The sequence below is a fragment of the Carassius auratus genome, chromosome 23 (assembly GCF_003368295.1).
Source record: "Carassius auratus strain Wakin chromosome 23, ASM336829v1, whole genome shotgun sequence".
NCBI lineage: Eukaryota > Metazoa > Chordata > Actinopteri > Cypriniformes > Cyprinidae > Carassius > Carassius auratus.
In genome coordinates, this window is record NC_039265.1 from 6711380 (window position 1) to 6731437 (window position 20058).

A 20058-nucleotide genomic window follows, 5' to 3' on the forward strand; every position below is an offset into this window, starting at 1 on the left:
GAGTACTTTTGTACTTTCACTTGAGTAAAATTGAAAAAGGAGTACTTTTACTTTTACTGGAGTAATATTTTACCATATGTATCTGTACTTTTACTCAAGTACTTGATTTGTGTACTTCGTCCACCACTGTTCTCATGTCATTGTTATATTTTTTTCTTACTTGTGAAAATCTGATTCAATCAAATCTGTTTTCTCTACATCGCAGTGTAAGCTTCATAGTGAACATTACTACATCACTCTCGTCATCATAGTCCATATCAACAACAAAAATATATCTTGACATCATATAGTGGTTATGTGCTAATAATAATATAAAAAATAACAATATAAAATTAAATTAAGTAGCCTATATAAAATTGTTAAATAAATCTATCAGTACTTTTTTACTTAAATACATTAAAAATCGAGTACTTTTGTACTTTCACTTGAGTAAAATTGAAAAAGGAGTACTTTTATTTTTACTGGATAAAGTAATAAGTAATAAGCTGTGCCCAAGAACTTTTTTTTTTTTCTTTACTTAACAAAGCATCTTAAATGCAGCGTTCAGCTGTTAGATGCTGAACAAATGGAGTCAAGGCACAAATGTATATCTTGCGCATGTTTATACAAAAACAATTAAAAGCAGAGTGAAAAAAGCAGGCTGTGATTGAAGTAGTTCTTGATCACAATAAACAGGAAAGCTGACAGTCAAGCGTCTGGTTACTTAAGGTCCCATTTTTTGTGCTTTTTTGAAGCTTTGTGTTTACAGTGTGCAATCTAACAAGTGTTCATGTTTCGCTTGTAAAAAAACACAGTATTTTTCACACAATTCACCTATCTATATACCGCTGTTTTCACTGTCATAAAAACGGGCTGATAACTTCCTTCTTCTATGAAGTCCCTCCTTCATAACAAGCTCTGATTGTGCCAGTGGTTCCTGTGTTGTGATTCGACAGCCGCTTAGCGCACGATGCCCTCCTGGAAACGCGATTTGACTAGTTTTGAGAAGCAAGTGGGCAGGATCATGTGCTGGAGATGTACTTATAATCACAGGAGTGTTTTACCGAAGAGATGCGCATGAAAATTACATGCAATTTTTTTGAACAGCCCTAACATCTAGTTAAAGCTAAACAAAGCAGCACTGCCCTTTGTGTAATAAGTTACAGAAACTGTTAAACGCACCAACTTAAATAATAAAATACACTTTCCGGTTGTGGTCCATAAACAACTCCTTCTCCAGACAAAGAGGGAACTGCTCCATCTTTCAAGAATAATCTTTGTGCGAATCCAGCATTAAACTGATTGAGATTGAAGAAGATCGCTGTCCTCAGCAAAATGTGCTGCACATAGTTTTACATGTGGATTATAATTTTCGGGAACCGAGTTAAACATAAATTGTAACCATTGATCTCTAAGTACAGCGTCCCTGGGAAGCCCAAACAAAGGTGATTGGACTCCGAGATGAAAATAACAGCGTTTCGACGACATGGGGACAAACACAAACGAAACTCTTCCTCTTCTCCGTCGGAGCGTAACAACACCACGCCCCCTTTTTTGTGTATTCATGTGGGCGGAGGTTAGTCAAAAAACTGTTTTAGTGACGTCATTACTGCAGGAACTAGAGGGATGTAGTCCAAACGGGTCGTTTTTTGCAGGCGAATTCTGTTAAATAAAATATCTCGCTTGGCATTGAACTTTGAGCTTTAGCATTTTACAGATATTATTTATACTCTAACAAGAACATTACACACTAACTAAAGTTTAAAACATGGGATCATGAAGAACGGGACATTTAACATTTTCATTTGCACATTATCCTCTCTTATAACTGAGTTTCTCACAGCTGGCTCTCACAGATAACCCCAGTGTCACATCTATTCTCAACTCAAGCTTTTCAGCACAGTCTACAAAAAAACAGAAGACAGAATCAGAGGAAGACTCAATTAAACCTCTGCCCTGATCAGCATGGATATACATATCATAAATGAATGTGGAAGCAACCGAGTCAAAGAGAGGTTACACACCTGGGGAGCTTCTCTTCCCTACCGCTCCTGAGGTGACATTATTACACTTGTTCTGCAATCAGGAAATCTTTCACTCAGAATAGAAATTAAAATGCCCTCACAATGCTCAGCTCCATTGTCCCTACATTTCTCCTCGGAGAGAACAGCCAGCACTTCTCTCATACTCCTGCTCTTTCTCCATTCCTTCCAGAGTTTGTCGACAGACATAAGATATATGTCATGTGACGCCACAGGAGAGACACCACAGCTGAACATTTATATAAAATACAGAAGTGCAAAAACAAAATAACAGAAAAAATAGACAGGTGCTTCATGGGGTGAATGTTGATTTATAACACATCCATACTGCGCATGTCTCAAAGTTTCACTTTTTTTCTGGTAGTTTAGGACACAGTGTTGAATATCAACACAGGCTGACAGAGTAAGGCATCCTTTGTTCACCATCTGTTGGATTTAACTTGTTTTCTACGTCGCTTTAACAAAACCTGAAAAGGCTCTATATATGTGTGCCTGTGTGTAGACCAGATACACATAATCAACCTGCAGTCATAGCCAATCCAGATGTTCAAAAGACTGGCGCTGCCCAGAACTGTCACAGCCAATCAGATCACAGTAATAAGATTGACAGGTGTAATTGCGCAGGGGAAATATCACCACCAGAGCAAACAGGTAAATCAATGTATGTGTGTCTTCCTGCTGATATAAAACCCGAAGGCATAACCTATCTATCAGTCAAGGACAATCAAAATATATTATTAAAATTCAAATTTCAATACAAATATTTGTTTGTAAATAAAAAAGCCATTTCCTGCCAGAGACAGATTGCTGTTTGATTGATAGATTAATAGAGACAGTAAATTAATCGCCGCCTCTTAAACACACAAACATTCATGAGTTGCCTTCTAAATGAAATGCATCATAAAGTTTCACTGCGACTGAGTTGACCCCATGTCCTGTGTGCATCCATAAAACAAAACACATCCCTGTAAGCTCGGATGACCTGTCAATGGATCCAGATAGAAGCTGGGTCAATTACAGACACATGATAAACCAAGCACATCACAAGCAGCATTTCCACAAGCTTGAAATGAATACATACATGTGCTATATATATATATATATATATATATATATATATATATATATATATATATATATATATATAAAATTAGGATTTTTATAAAGTTTCTATACTTATGTTCAGTTATTTCACTTTAATAGCCTGGAAAAGGACCTGCACATTGCCACTAAAGTAAAATGACTCAACCTATGCATTAGGAGCTTAATAAAAATCCTAATTTTAGATGAAAATTTCAGATGGCATTTAGAGGCTTTTGCATCTGAACTCTTCATATATATATATATATATATTAGGGGTGTAACGGTTCACAAAATTCACGGTTCGGTTCGATACGATACACTGATGTCACGGTTCGGTTCGGTTCGGTTCGGTACGTTTTAGATACAGCAAAATGTAAAAACATCTCAACTTTTCAGAATGCTGCAAGCGCACCGCGGGTCATGTGACAAGAACTAACCAATCAGCTTCATCCTTTCCCGTAACAACGTTGAAAACTCAGCCAAAATGAAGGAACAGCTGTTCACAGTTGTATATGGATTGCAATTTTGAAATAAATTTAGTAGCAGAGCTACTGCAAGCGATTTTTAGAGCTTGCAAATCCATTTATCATTCGCTGAAATTTCCGCGTCTCATGGAGAGAGCACGTCATTGTTGCTTAGCAAAGACAGACGCCTCATGAGCGCTTCTGCCCAAGCGCTTTGGAAAGGAGGAGAAAGACGCGCTTAGCGTTTTCCACGCGTTTTTAGGCGCGATATGTGAACGGCCCCTAAGGCGCTCGCTCACTCAGCACGCGCTGAAGGCTCGTTGCAAAATGTCTAATGCATTTAACAGACCAGAAATATAAGATCCTAAAATAACCAACAGGTCTGGTGTTTGGGTGCACTTTGGATTCCCTGTAAGCTATAATACCGGTGTCTAAATGCTGCAGGGATAGTTTGTTGCGTGCATGTTTCTCCTTTTTTTCGTCTTTTCCCAGATACTGACACAATAAGGTGATGACGGCGTAAATGAGTTGACATGTTTCAAGTATTCCCGCTGGTCTTTTTTTTTTTTTGTATTCCCGCTGGTGTACCCTGTCATGTTGCAGATGCGACATACCGTTGTTTTTTTATCCACCACTCTCTTGCCATCACCATTATAGCTTAAAGGGAATCCAAAGTGCACCCAAACACCAGACCTGTTGGTTACTGGAGGATCTTCTTTTTCTAGTCTGTTAAACGCATTGGCCATTTTGCAACGAGCCTTCAGCGTGTACTGAGTGAGCGAGCGCCTGCTGAGTAGCCTAACATAAACATATAAGATGGTGTTTTTTTCTTCTTCGGGAGTGTCAGGGGCGTTGCCTGTTACGTCGTTTGGGTTATTGGGCTACCTTGTTGAACGCATATCATTATATTTCTCTTTTTTTTTTTTTTTTTTTTTTTTTTTTTTAATATAATGAATTAGTCCAACGAACCGTTCGGTATACATAATGCGTACCGCGTACCGAACCGAAAGCGTCGTACCGAACGGTTCAATACGAATACGCGTATCGTTACACCCCTAATATATATATATATATATATATATATATATATATATATGTATGTATTCATTTCAAGCTTGTGGAAATGCTGCTTGTGATGTGCTTGGTTTATCATGTGTCTCTCATCACCATCTGCTTTTGGTGTTTATCAGTGTATTACAAAGGTACTTAACAGATTGCAGTATTTCAATAGGTTGGTATATTAATATTAACCAGAATGACCAAAACTAAAAAAATACCAAATTTAAGTTAAATCTGTTAAACCTAAAATGATGCTGCCATATGTTTTGTGGTAAAATTCTGGCAACCACAGCTGCCAGTTTTTTTTTTTTTTACCATAAATTTTACAGATTTATTTTTTCCGTACGTGTTCTGCAACAGACCAAATGCTATAAGGGCATGAGTGTAAGTCCTGACAAGAAGACCTCTCCAGCTCTAAGAAACATCCAATATTGAAATCAATATTGTATGTGTGCTGTTTTTTGTTCTCGCAAAAGTTTAAATAACATCCCTGGACATAAATACAGTCCCTAAATCCACTCTTACACACATCTGCTCTCAAAAACTCTCTTTAACTCCCTCTGACAAGCAGATGGGTACACAGAGGCATTCACATACAGTATAAACAGCACTCAGTGTAATTTATATTCAGCTGCTGTGTTTAGGAAACATGTGAACACTCGCTTGCCTTCACAAATACACACACAGTGTATCTGTCACTCCATTGTGAGTATATTTCCAGCATCTGCTGTGAAGAACTGGGTCAGCTCCAACAAGACAGACAGCATCAGGATCTTTAGGAAGGGAATGAGACTGCGAGACTGACAAGTGGATAGAGAGATGGCAGGGGAGAGGAGACAAAAGACAGCCTCCCGTCCTCTAACCTGTTCTTAATGACGGCCCTATCTAATAAGGAATTATTTTCTCCATTCCCAACCCTGGGAAAATGTCACTTTGAGGTGCGTAGTTGAGATAGGCGAGGTGTTTTCTGCTTTAAAATGCTCCTCACGCACGTCGGCTGCGGTGTAATGCCTTCAGCTCGGTGAGAATATCCCGATCAACTCCCTTAATGGCCCAGCGGATACACTCCACTGCCTCACACACCTGCAGCACACATATCACAACAGCTGCTCTGTGCTTGAGTGCATCTGTGTGTGTGTGTGTGTGTGTCTGGGGTGTTAAAACAGGTCCAACTAAGCCTTTACTTCAGCTGGGCAAAATGTGCTGTTTGAGATAATGTAAACTTTATGTAGCCTCTAAGAGTCACTCAAGTAGTTCTAGTGTCTCACATACACTACTGAGGATTGCAAAAACCATGCTGAATAATACAGAATTGCTCCAGATTGAAGTCTGTATTTTGGTGTTGAACACTCAAACAGCTATGAAAGTTTTAGGATACACCTCTGTTCAGAAGTTTGAGGTCAGTGAGAGTTTTTAATCATTTATATAATGCGTATATTCAGTGAGTATAGCTTAAATTTGACAAAAGTGACAGTAAAGGCATTTATAATGTAAACAAATAAAAAACAGATGATGTCAATTTTGAAATAAATGTTGTTCTTTTGAATTTTCTATCCATAAATGAATCCTGGACAAAAATGTTTCCTCAATGATAAATGTGCTTTAACTTACATGAAATAAAATGTTATTTTTCAACTATTTTCAGTCATTTTCTTGCACATTTCCCACTGGATTTTAAAACTAAAATGCAAAGCACTTTAAAGTTGAACTGTCAGTTTGTTAATTACAAAAAAAGTGCTGAGTCACAGTTCCCTAGTGTCATTATTTGCCTATAGAAGCTAAATTGATATGTGTTTAATGGTGTGTGACATTAAAATTCATTCATTTTTGCACCAGATGCAATGAAGTTGTATGTCACTGAGACAAAAATGAATTGCACTTGAGACAAAAGTGCATTTCATGCTGCTATGTAGTGGCTCTTTTTTAAAAGTTCAGTTTTGTTTACAGTGTGATTAGTTGTCACAGTTGTTTATACTTGAATAAATTAATAAATGGATTATTTGGCTGCTGTCCTCTTTTATACTTGTGACATTCACTGCAAGGTCAGATCCTTCAGTAAATTCTGAAGTATTTTTTTAAAGAAGTTATCATTAGAAACTTAGTTCTACTTACCAAATTTGATCACATTTAGTAGCCAAAGTGCTCCTTTCATGCTTCCTTGTTTAAAACTATTTGTGCACATTTAATAGATTTCTGGTTTAAACAGGTTGATCTCTGCGAAATTCAAGACGGCAAGATGAATTCACCACAATCTATTCACTGATCTAGGACAAATCTAAATAAAATGAACGTATGATCTCAGCCATTATGAGCAACAGATCAAGGACCAGCGATATATCCGTAAAATGCAATCTCACACACCACATGCTTCACACAATAACTGAGCTATTTGGCTTGCTTTGTAAATCTAGTTCCAGCTCTCAGCAGCTGATTCAGGCTCTTCCAGTTCTGGTTTATGCGTTGATCTCTCCTTGAGTCAGAATTTCCAATAACTGAATGTTCTCAGTTGGTTTTTGCCTCTTTAATCTGCTCTTTATGACTGCTAGAGTAGTGCTAGTGACTAGTGATATTCAAAAATACTGTCGACCTGCCAAGTCCACCGAGGTGTTGCTGTGAATACATCAGTTTGAGATCGGGTCACATGGATTTTATCTGAGACAACAGAACCTCACTCAAACAACAAACAGACCGATAAAGCACTGCACAGATGTCCTAATGTGACATGATGATACTGTGTAAACGTGCACACACACATTCACAAATCAGGCCTGTGTATATTACCTCTAAAACAGTGATTCCCAACCAGTGGCACAAGGAGATTCCTCAGAATACTTGAATATGGGGTTGTTGTTGTTTTTTTCTTTATTGAAACATATAAAACAAAAATTAGTATCCATTAATAAACTAATAAAAATAAACAATTTACATAATATATTAAAAAATATATTAGGGGTGCCATGATTTAAAAAAAGATATAATTTAAGAAAACAGTATGTATTGGGCTTGTCTTTTTAAGTGTCATTATTTATAAAGACAGTGGACATCCTTCTTCACAAAAATGTAAAGCTCTGTTCTATTTTTCTCCCAGCACATCTCAGTCAGTTAAAGCACAGAAACTAATATCTCAGTAGAAGCAGTTATAAAGAATCTATATTTGTCATTGACATTTATGCATTTAGCAGATGCTTTTATCCATAGCTTTCATCCTTTGCATTGCATCCAATTTACATTTCAGCAGTTCCTTGGATGTCAAACCCATGGCTCTACTTTATGAAATACAGAAATGCAGAACAAGGAACCCACCACTGAATTTGGTGCTTTTTAGTTATAAAATCTAAAATAATAATATACCAAATTAGTAATAATAACAATAAAATAAAATTTACAAAAATAAATAAAAAAGTTTTTCTGTGTCTGTGCAGTATATATATACTAATTTACAGAAGAAGAAAAAAAACATCACTGCATAATTACATTTTGTTTTTAATATCATAATGCTAAAAATATCTGATATGCATAAAAGATAATTTTTGGCTTACTGAAAACTCTCTTGAGACATATAGGCAAAACACATTCAGATATAGACAGGATTTTTTTTTTTCTTGAGGAATCTTTATAATGGATTTAAACATGTTGTATAATATCTGGTAGCATAACCTAGAGTTTATAAACAAACGTGCAAGAGGCAGAAGATGTTCAGAACTGATGCCAGGAAATCTACAGAGATTTTTGAGGACATCTTCAGACACTGATTTCATATGGACCTGGTCACGGATGAAAGAAAAACAGGTTCTCGCTTACATACAGACATGCCTATCAACCCATGCAAATATTCAACATTCCCGTTACAACTGTTCACAATAATAAATCATATTTAGAGAATTCAAGTAGGAGGTAAGGAGAGTGAGCGAGAAGGAGAGGTAACAGGAATTTGTTGTGGAGAACGATGGCAGGAAACGCTATATCCTCTCCCACACAATCATTGAGACACACAGTCCTCCCCGGCCCTGTGTTAATAATTCAGCACTTAACTACCAGTAAAACACTCACACACATGTGGGAGTGAATCGCTTCCTCTGTCCCTGCTCTGGAATAAAGAGAAGCAGCAACTGACAAGGGAAAAGCATTCCTCAGATGCAGTCTATCCTCAAGGCACTTTCAGCAAAGCCTATAGACCTCAAATGTCATTAGCAAAACAAACCTGCTCAAGTGCCCATCTGGTTTCTCTAACAAAGATGCTGGATGCCCATTCCAGGCCTCAAGAAGCACAAAAGTCATGAAGCACAAATAAAATAACATAATTTGATTGTTTACATATTACAGTTTACTGCATTGTCCCAGAGAGCATTTGATGGTTAGAGCGATCTTCAAACCAGCCTTGGCACTTTTGATAACTTCTCCAAGAACAATTGGAAGCCCTCCACGGAAAGCCTAAGACAAAGGGATGAAGGCAATGCAAGAATGAGTTATGATCCTCCCCAGAGAACACCGGCCTGGAAGTTGTCTGTACTCTCTGTACTTAGCCAGGAATGAACCTGTAGGGTTACACAATGCCTGTTTTGTCTGAAGAGGGCTCAGATTTTTCAATTGTTTCTAAATCTGTGGACTATTCTTGAAAGATCCGCTGTAGTTTTGAGAAAGTACAAGCAGAAACTGTCTCTTTACACAGCAGAGGTTCTCAACTCAGTCACAGGTCTGTTCTATTAGGACACGGACATGAGGGATCAAAAAGAAACCACTCTGTGAGGAAAAACTAATTATGTTAGGTTTTAGTTCACATTTAAATGCAACATAATGACAGCACAAGCAGGTTGCAAAATCATCATCCTTTTAACCCTTTAACTGCCTGCTCAACCAAATGGTTGATTTGTCACTTTATGGTAAACGTAGAAAAGCTAAGCTAATGTTTTCAGATAATCCTTTCTGCTGTCAGAATGTACTATTTGCTGAGAAATATAACTTTCTGATCATTCATTATAGTTCATATTTTATGATTTCCATAGTATGTGTATGAATTCCGGTACTTTTGCCATAAAGTGACATATCAACCATTTGGTAGAGGCCGATATTTTAAAAATTATGGGACGTGTTGAAAAAAAATACATTGAGTGTGGTAACTAATGACATAAGGAGATAAGAAATGCAAAAAAAAAAAAAATTTCAAATGCTTTTTTCTTGGTGGGGCAGTTAAAGGGCTAAACCATGTCGGAAAATACACAAGGAAAAAAAAATCTATACAGATTATATTAAATACAGCCCATTTGGGTTGCAACATATATTTGTATTCAGACCCACTGTTTTAGGATTTATTTGAACACATTTGGGTGCCATTGCACAGCGCAGATGTCTTGAGAATGAGAAGGCACGTTTATTGGCTACTGAGTTGCTCTTATTACTTAATTGCATGCTCCAAAGCACACAGTGAACGTAAGCCAAATACAACATCCATTTCAAAATAACCTGAGGGTGACATGACTGTGGGGCCAGAGATGGCACCGGGCGCTTTGTCCACCTTGGCACACCATCTATGTTGGCAACCAGCACAGATGCGCAGCCAAGAGAAGTGAGTTGGGACGTAGACAGACAGGGATGCAGCTCTTTCCATCTGCTCCCAATGCATCACCAAGCAGAGAGCCACAATAAAAGTAACATCCATTCCAAGAAAGGAGACACTATGCATGGAAATGAACACTGACTGACCAGCACTCATGGGCTCTGGGAGAAGTTCTGGATAATAGACGTAATGTATCTTACCTCCAGACCTGGCCGAGCTGCAAGATGTGGATGATGGACTGGAAGAGCCACACAAGTACTCGGCAGCATTTCCTCGTGCCGTTCGCAGGCAGGGTTCTGCCGCTGACGCTCCGCCGGTCGCTGTCCTTGGTGCTGAAATCGCATCTGTCCCCGCTTGGGGAGGCGCTCAGCTCCGAGTAATCATACACGAACCATCTGAAACTTAACACCTGGACCACCGCCGAGGGAACCACAACGAACACTAACGTGAGCCCGAACCACCAATAGTCCCGCCTCAAGTAGTAGTCCGCTGCCAGCCACAGGTCGGTGGCTCCGTCGGAGAAGAAGACCAGGAGGGCGCACAGCACCCAGCAGCAGTCCAGCAGCGAGAAGCGCTCCCCGGCGCGAGGGAGCACAGGAGCCGCGCTCTGCTCAGGGCCAAGCAGACACCGAGAAGCGCTCTCACACACGTCTGCTCCATCCGATTTAGCGGCCATGTTTGTTGTAGAAAGAGAGTGGGCAAAGGAAAGCGAAGTACAATGAGAGGGGAGGGGGATGTGTGTGCAGGAGTGTGTGTGTGAAAGCTCATGGGAGAGTTGGGAGACAGAGATATAGAGAGAGAGAGAGAGAGAGAGAGAGAGAGCGAGAGAGAGGGGGGAGGGGGAGGGATAACGGACAGACTTCGGGGATATAATTGGTTTGTGCTGGGATACAATCAGCCTTGTTTTACAAACCTTTCGCTGGAAGGACTACAAAGATATGCAGCGTCTTGTGAGAATTTAGGTTTTTCTTTATAAACGACAAGAACGTGTAAAAAATCAGTTTAATGAAAATGAATGACAGCTTGATAATAACATAGCCTACTAAACATATAACCTAGTGGAATGAATAAATGAGCTTTTTGTAATATATATGGTGTTCAGTGTTTGCTATTTTTTTTTTCATATTTATGGTTCATTTTAACACATATTAAGTATTTTTTAAATTATTTTCTGATTATTTTTCTGTCATTCCAGGAATTCCTTAATTCCTTAAAAACTTTAATAGCCTAATTGTATATTAAATATGTTGAGTTTTATGTTCTGATTTATATTTAGAAGAAAAGTAAATAGAAAGTAATTTGACAAATGCATTCATCCATAGTTATTTACAGTATGCATGCTAGTGTCATAAAGAAAATCTAATTTGTACTCGTGTTATGATTTTTGACCATAGGGAAGTTAACAACAAGCTTCGAATTTCATTTTTTGTTTGCAAATCTGTAGAGTCAGAATTTAACAGTGCATAATTGTGCGTCAAGTTACTGATGAATAATTAATCAAGCTAAATGTTCAGAGCTGTTTAGCTGTGACGTCAACTCGTGAGCAAGCTGAAAGGTTAATTATTAATGATTCCCTAAAAAAAAAAAAAAAAAAAAAAAAAACGTTTTTTTTTTTTCGTTTTATAAAGTCTTTAGATTTAAGGACTTCAAAGGCTTGTTAATTAGATAATTTAAGATCCTTTGTTCCTCCATTTAGCAGTTTGGTAGCACTTAACGGTAGCACTATGCATAAATATATTTAGAATAATGTTTAAGAAATATTTTACTCAAATCTAAATTTACTTTAAAAAAAGTTAAAAAAAAAAACACACACAAAAACAAGGCGACACGTTACATGTTACATGTTTCAGCACTCATTTTACTGATTCCATGAACTCAAGACAGTTAAATCTCATTCATCGAGACGCTTTTTATGTGCTTCCAGGCCCATAAATGGAGCATGATAGCACTCGTGCTTTTGTGGTGAAGGATTGGAAATGGTTTATTGATTAGTGGGATGGGCGCGAGCTCGCGCTCTCTGGGATATTTAATGTTTGACAGTGCGAGGAGAGCACGCGGTCATGCTGGAACTGTCACTATGACAGCGGAGCTGCATTCTACCACCTCAATTTAATGTATCATACCTAAAACACAAGCAGTTTGGTGAATTTTGACTCACAACAACAAAAGCAACAAAAGCAGCAGCAACAACAACAACAACAACAATAATAATAATAATAATAATAATAATAATAATAATTATTATTATTATTATTATTATTGACAGTAATGGTGACCAGTTATCTAACGCAGTGTTATTATTGGTAGAATGCAAACTGTGTTAAGTAATTTTTTCCAAACAAGCATTTCAGTCGAATATAATTCACGCAATGTCAAACCTTTAACTTCGTGAAAAAAAAAAAAAAAAAAAAAAAAAAAAAAACCTTTGGCCACATTTTAAAGTTATTGCATTAAAATCCTAAACTTGGCAACCCTACATAGATCATAAACATTAAAAAAATATTGCACTTATACGTAAAATAGGGAATGAAAATTGAGAGCAGTTTGAAATTTGAAGATTGTCAGTGAAAAGTGACTAAAATTTAACTTGTTTTTCAGAACACTGACCTTCAGAAGACTTAGCATATAACAATCGACTTATATTGACAATATATATATATATATATATATATATATATATATATATATATATATATATATATATATATATATATATATATGACTGTATTCACTTTGCATTTCGTTGCCTTGTACCTACATGTGCAGTGACAATAAAGTTGAATCTAATCTAATCTAATCTAATATATATATATATATATATATATATATATATATATATATATATATATATATATATATATATATATATATATATATATATATATAACTAGTTAGCAAGCTGAAATATATATCATGCTATCATTCTTTTATGATGCTATCATATTTTATGGAAAAAAAGCTTTGTAAAGATTCTTTAAAAATTCTCTTACAACATGCAAGTTTGAAAAAAACATAAGGGTCAGTAAATGAAGATAGAATTAGATTTTTATGGGAACCTTAAGAGTCAGTCGAATCAAAATGTCCACACAGAGCTTCAAAAAAAAAAAAAAAAAGGGAAAGGATAGGCCAACATGTTACTGAAATGGTGAAAAATCAATTCCAAGGTCATTTTCAACTTAAAACCCCTTATCTGACAGAATGGAAGTCCAAACGCATTGCTCATGGACCGTAAGAAATGAGCAGCAGACCTAATTACACTTATTCCATTAAGTCAATTAGTGTTCTAGCTTACTTTGGGATTCGTACTGGCAGAGTTGCAGGGTAGGCTCTTTAACTTCCAACAGAGATAAATTACGCTTAGCATTACGGCACGAATCAGATATACAGCATCCGCTTTGACACAGAACAGACTCTGACCTGGTCTATCCACTATATTACTGTCGGAGAGGTGCAGTGAAATCAAAATGAAGTTCACAGAAGCAGTGTAAAATTTCAGTTCCCTTTGAGACTGCAGTCCAGTAAATGATATCTCACCCCAGCCCTTTTGGTTCAGAAGACATTATTGTCCCTTTCTGTGCCAGTTACTACTGCCTGAGTGACTGACTGAGTCTTTTGAAGCATGCATGCACCTCTATCTTTGTGAGCATCTGTCTGAATAATAGGCTGTTTGGTGGGGTCAGAGTACTGGAGTACATGAGCATTAATCAAAGCTTTTTCAGGTGAGTCAGTGCTTTCTTATGCTGGTGTTTCCATTGCCAGCAGTTGTCTGAATAGTGCTGTGAGACTTATTGTGTTGTGAAGACCCTGCTGTGGGAAGCCTCACATTAGCACCTTGCTTTCGTCTGCTTTTTCACCCCTCTGGCATAATCATATGGCCAATGAATCTGACTGTATTCACTTTGTATTGGTTCTTGTGTCAGCGGAATTTCAAAATTCATCTCCTCAGCTGTTTCCATCACTTTTTCCTGGGGTCTCATCGAGCTGATGTTTGTGAAGTGAAGGAAATGATTGTTATGTGGCGCTATATGTAAGTGCTTCCTCTTAAAACAAACACACTCAAAAAATAAAAAATAAAAAAACACTCTAGAAAATTTTACTCTGCAGTAGCAAAAAATCACTATGATGGTAATTTCAAGTCTAGCCATATTCAATTAAAGAGGCATTGACACTGTTTTCAACTAAAAACTGAACATTTTATGCATTTTGGCTATACATGATAACAGCATTTGTGGAGCCTGAAAATGCAAACTTATGAAAAATTCAAGTGCATGTTTTTGAAAACAATAGTGTTATCATCTCCATGTAATCTAATAAAAACAGAATTTGTGAAAACGGTTATGTCAAGTGCATATTACATAGGAGTCTATAGGAATATGTATTTAAGCTGGACTGCAGTGATTAACTACTGGTCTGGCATGCACAAAACAGCGTTTTTAGTCATTTTCAAAGATCCATATGGACTGGATAATTTTGACAACATTGTCATTTATACATGATACTTTTTCAAAACCAAAAAAAAAAAAAAAAAACGAAAAGAAAAATCTAATTCATGCAATTATTAACAACAATAAAATGATCTCATGACGAGTGGAAAATTGATCTGAAATTAAGCACAGTTTTCAGCTTTTTATCTTAGAAATAAAACAAGGTTGAAAGTTTAGCTCAATAAACATAAACAACTTGACCAAAATTGGGCTTTGTCATTTGTATATTTACTATTTATTATGGATTCATAATATCCAATCTGCTTGAATTTATAAGTAATCACACCATGAATATTGTATAAAAACACGTTTAGACATGTTGTGTGTGATATAGCTTGCTGCAATCACTTTTTGTGTTCATAAAGCAACACCCCTTTGATTCATTGTTCAGCAACTCTTGGTAAGAAATCCTGTATTTGTTCCATTTAAGTCCAGTAAACTTATTTGGTGTAGCGCTTTCACAGGACAATTCATTTCGGAGCTGCAATACAGGGCCATACTGTTATTTTGGCCCTTGATGCTTTAACATTAAGATATTAGGGCGATATGATGGTACAGTATGTTGACAAAATACATGATCAACTGGCTGAGATCAATCTATAAAGTTTTTTTTTTTTTCATATTTTCTGGCACTCAGTTATTAAAAACTGGAAAAAAAATAGAAGGTGGCTGTGTGCTGTGTGTACGTGTCGTGTCATGGCCAAATGTGGTAGTGAACAAACGGAAGTCCATATACTGGATTTGTGACATTTGTCATTGTATGCTACTTAGTGTGTCCTAAAACATAATCGCAACTACCCATAATGCAATGTGTAAGAGAAAGATTCCCATTCTCTGTTGCATTATGAAGAAAGCTGGCCAACCAGTAAGATTCACACTTTTGGTCACATGCCACAGAGCCACTGCTGTTACAAAAAACTACAAATAGGTGACACACAAGAACAGACTATTCGGTAAACACCAGTGAATAGCAGAAGAAGAATCTGGAACTAACTTTTGAACTTCTCAGCATTCTAATTCTTGAACTTGTTGGCAAAAATAACTCTGGAATTCAATGGGGACCAGAAACTGTTTGGTTACAAACATTCTTCAAAATATCTTCTTTTTGTGTTTAGCAGTAGAAAAAAAAAAATCATACAGGTTTGGGGGAGAAACTGATGACAGAACTTTCATTTTTGGGTGAACAATCCCTTTAAGTTTAAAATATAAATATGATGAAACATTGATTCAAAATGGTTGAAATCACTTCCATGTTCTCCATCATTCAATCACATAAAAATATCCAAGGTCTGCAGCAGCTCTGAAGAAATCCCCTATACAGAGATGGGATTGTCTTCACTTTTAGATGGTGCAGGATAAAAGACATTGCCATTTTAGTCTTAAAGATGCACTGCTGGATTAATACCATTATCATTATCATTATTTTTACTTGCACAACTCTAACAGCATGTGCTAGGCTTTTGTCGCGAGTCTCCTTAGTTCATTTAAATAGATATAAATATAACTGAAAGCTCCGGTTCAGGTATCACAGAATCTTACGTCACAAGTATTAAAGCATGTCAAAACATTGTCTAGGGAAGGCTACTTTACTCACTAAAGAAGGCTGAGTGAGTTAATATAAATGGTAGTTATCACAGGATGGCACAGGAAACACAGATATGTTTATGATGTGATAAATTGAAGACTCTGTCAAGACGTTTGTCATGTTTTATCTCCACCTCTGTCACAACCGCAACTAGGGTCTTATAAACCACAAAGCACTGTGAATTAATAATATTATGCCATATTCATAAAATCTATTTCAACAAATGTGACAGTCCAGGATATCTGAGCGGCTGTTTGTCATGATATGCACGAATGTATTACTCTGTCGCTAGAAGGCATGTGATGTTACGCTAGTCTTGTGTTTGAAACGCTCAGTTTGTTTGTGTGTCAGCGGCAGGAATCTTGTGCAGGCTGTCAGCTGTCATGTCTGCTCGCCGTTGTTTGTCTGGTCCTCTCACCCCAGTAAGACGACTGCCAAGCCACTGCTGCCGCACCGATCTGGTGATCCGCCACGACAGGCTGACGTTGGGAGAAGATGTGTTCAAAGAAAAGGCATGAGGGGACTGAAGTCAACTCTGAAAATCCAATGGAGCAACGACACAAAAGAAAACGGCGTAAAAAACAAAACAAAACAAAACAAAAAAACAACAAAAAAAAAAAACAACAGGTGTCTCGGGAAACTACTTTGAAGCTGTAGCCAGCCAAGCGACACATAATTTGAAGCAGTCAAAGCTATGGTTTTGGAAAAGTATTCAGTTACACTCAAAGCTACTAAAATTGACTGAACTCAATACATTCAGGCAGTCTCACTTAAATAATATTACTAGTAGTAGTTCTCCTAAAAGAGATTAGGTACAGTACAGAGTTAGGTACAGGCTTTTTATAGTGTACACTATAACTTGACGACTGTCTAACTTTTTTCCAAAGAGCAAAATACAAATAACACTGCAAAAAGTAATCTGCTACCTAATAGAAACCAACAGCAGCAGTGAAACTGCCATCAAGTGCATCCGGGAAGCCTTCACTTCAAAGTGGGCACACAATATTAGAACAATCAATCACAATCAGTTTTGGGAAAAATCGACAGAAGTAGCCTAAAAAGGAAACAATGAACACCGGATAGAGTTTCTTACTCCAGTATTTCACAAATTAATATGATACAATTATTTAAATCACACATTTATGCATGGCATCTAGCAAAACCTTTTACAGTATGTTGCATAAAAAAAAAAAAGTTGAGTACATTTTTGAGTAAATCATTTGTGGTTTAGAAACTCTTTTGCTATTAAAATAACTAACATTCACAATAGATTTAACATGATAACTATAAAGTTGGGAATCCATTCCACAGTGTTAATGACACAAAGGAACAATATCATTGGGACTTTTTTTTTTTTTTTTTTTTTAGTTAGTGAAGAATAAAAATATAGACATCCAAACACCTGCTTTTCTATTATATGGGACCTTGGACCACAAAAGCAGTAAAAATGGTTGATTGTTTTTCAAAATTGAGATTTATTGATTTCATTAATGTATGGTTTGTTAGGATCGGACAATCTTTGGCTGAGATGCAACTTTTGAAAATCTAGAATCTGAGGGAGCAAAAAAATCCATATTGAGAAAATCACCTTAAATGTTTTCCCAAATGGAGTTATTAGCAATGCATATAATAAAACATTCAGTTTTTATAGATTCACGGTAGGAAATGTACAAAATATCTTCATGATATGAGATTTACTTAATATCCTAATGATTTTTAGCGATATTTTGACCCATACAATGTATTGTTGGCTATTGCTACAAATATACCCGTGCTACTTAAGACTGGTTTTGTGGGCCAGGGTCACATATGAGGTCTTTTACACCTCTTTTAATGTTGCATGGGACCCATCTAATAAGCTTCAAAATAACGGACTTATTTGTTGGCCTAACAGACAAAACCATATCTACTTAACCAGGATTACTAATAAGCAGGGGCGTGTCTAGGGGGAGGCTGGGGGAGGCAGTGCCTCCCCTAGGATAAGCCCTGCCTCCCCGAGAAACGGACTGTCCCTCTGATGATAAATAAACATTTAAAAGTTGATTGTTTTGTGCATATTTTTCCATCAGTAGCAGATGAGTCTGACCCAAAAATCCAGTTTGGCGCTGTTTGACAGTGCGCGCGCGCTTCAGGCTTGCGGGCTCAGAAAAAGTGCATCATGTGAGAATAGAACGCCAATGAAATGTTTACCTGGCAGAGCCTTAGAGCAGTGGCGTGTCCACAAGGGTGGCACAAATGATCTTTGCCACTCCAGTTGCCACCCCAAAACAGCGTATGGGATCGAAGTGCATTGAGAGCGGAACATCGTGATTTTGACTGACTACGACTTTGAGGTCCAACGCTAAAAATGTCTCCACGATCTGCTTTTGAAGAAATATTGTTGCATCGTGCCGCAGCGCACATTCTATCAGCTGCAGTTCTGGCGCCACGGAACTATTATAATACATTAACATAAGCGATAACTCAGCCGGAGAGTTACTCAAACAGGATACTGCACTTATTCACAATATTATTTTTATTTTTTGCATTTGTTTTAAATCCTTACTGCTTATTTAAAAGTTTCATTCGTGTGCTTTCCTGACGTTCGGTCTAAGCACAATCAAAGTGCGGCACGAAAACGAAAAAGCCCTTCAAACTGTGCCTGATTTCTAAGTTATGTTCTGTGCTAATACTGTCGAAACACACAAGGTTTATGTATAGACTAAGTTGGATATGTCTAAAATGAAAGTAAACAACTGAAAGAGGATGGATGTATGTATGCATGCAGGTCTTAAAGGGACAGTAGGATACATGCTGCCGTGTGAATTAAAGGGATAGTTCACCCTAAAATTTTATTTCTGTCATTGTTTGTACATTCACATGTTGTCCAAAACCTATATTAACTTCTTTCTTGTGCTGAACACAAAAGAAGATATTTTGTAGAATCTGTGTAACCAAACGGTTTCTGGTTCACATTGACTTTGATAGTAGTAAACCATACTCTGGAAGTCACTGTGAACCAGCAACTGTTTGGTTTTCTTCAAAATAATGCTTATTTTTAGCAGAAGAAAGAAACTCATTCAGGTTTTTTTCTTCACTATTAAAATTTTTGGGTGAATTATTCCTTCAATGTTAATAAAACACCAAACCCACAGAGAAAAATCACTCAATACTCTTGACTGAAAAAAAAAAATAATAATAATAATACAGTTGCTTTAATAGGAATCAGTGTATATAGTGTTTTATTTTTATATTTGTTCATAATTTTTTTTAATGCTCCTGCTAAATACATCTCTTGTACCTGAAAATAAAACACTTTATTTGTATTATATCTGTATTTTTAATGTGTATCTTTGTTCTCATTTTTTAATAACAAAGATAAAATAATTACAAAGATTTTTATCTTCACCCATGCACTTTGGCCTAAATATCCGCCATACTTTTTCATATTTTGTTACCTTAAAATGCTTTATAATAGGGAAATTAGATTAGCTGTGATGCTCAAACAGCTTGCAAAATAGAAAAACCAACATGACAAAGAATCAGGATAAAATCATGATTTCTAAAAAAACAAAAACAAAATAAAAACAGACTTCTTAGATTTTTATTATATCCCCCACCCCCTGAGGGAGAACAAACCCATACAGATTCCACACCCCTGTAAAATAATAATAACATTTGCCTATGTCATGCACCACTAATAATAAATACAATTAAATAAGCAAATAAAATAAAAATAAAACCATATTTAAAAACAGTTATGTTGCCTCTGCTAATGAGATCATAAATTAAATTCTTATAGTTTCACAAAAATATCTTTTATTTCAAC

At 36.6% G+C, this 20058-nt stretch overlaps 1 protein-coding gene across 1 annotated transcript in view; it reads right to left on the minus strand.

Moving 5' to 3' along the window:
• The window catches only part of xkr7b (XK, Kell blood group complex subunit-related family, member 7b), a 59431-nt gene extending 48043 nt beyond the window's left edge, over nucleotides 1-11388 (minus strand). The window contains exon 1 of the mRNA XM_026199479.1: nucleotides 10382-11388. Coding sequence (XP_026055264.1) covers nucleotides 10382-10857 — 476 coding nt within the window. The 5' untranslated portion in view covers nucleotides 10858-11388. The remainder of the gene's footprint in view (nucleotides 1-10381) is intronic.
• Nucleotides 11389-20058: the final 8670 nt, after the last annotated feature.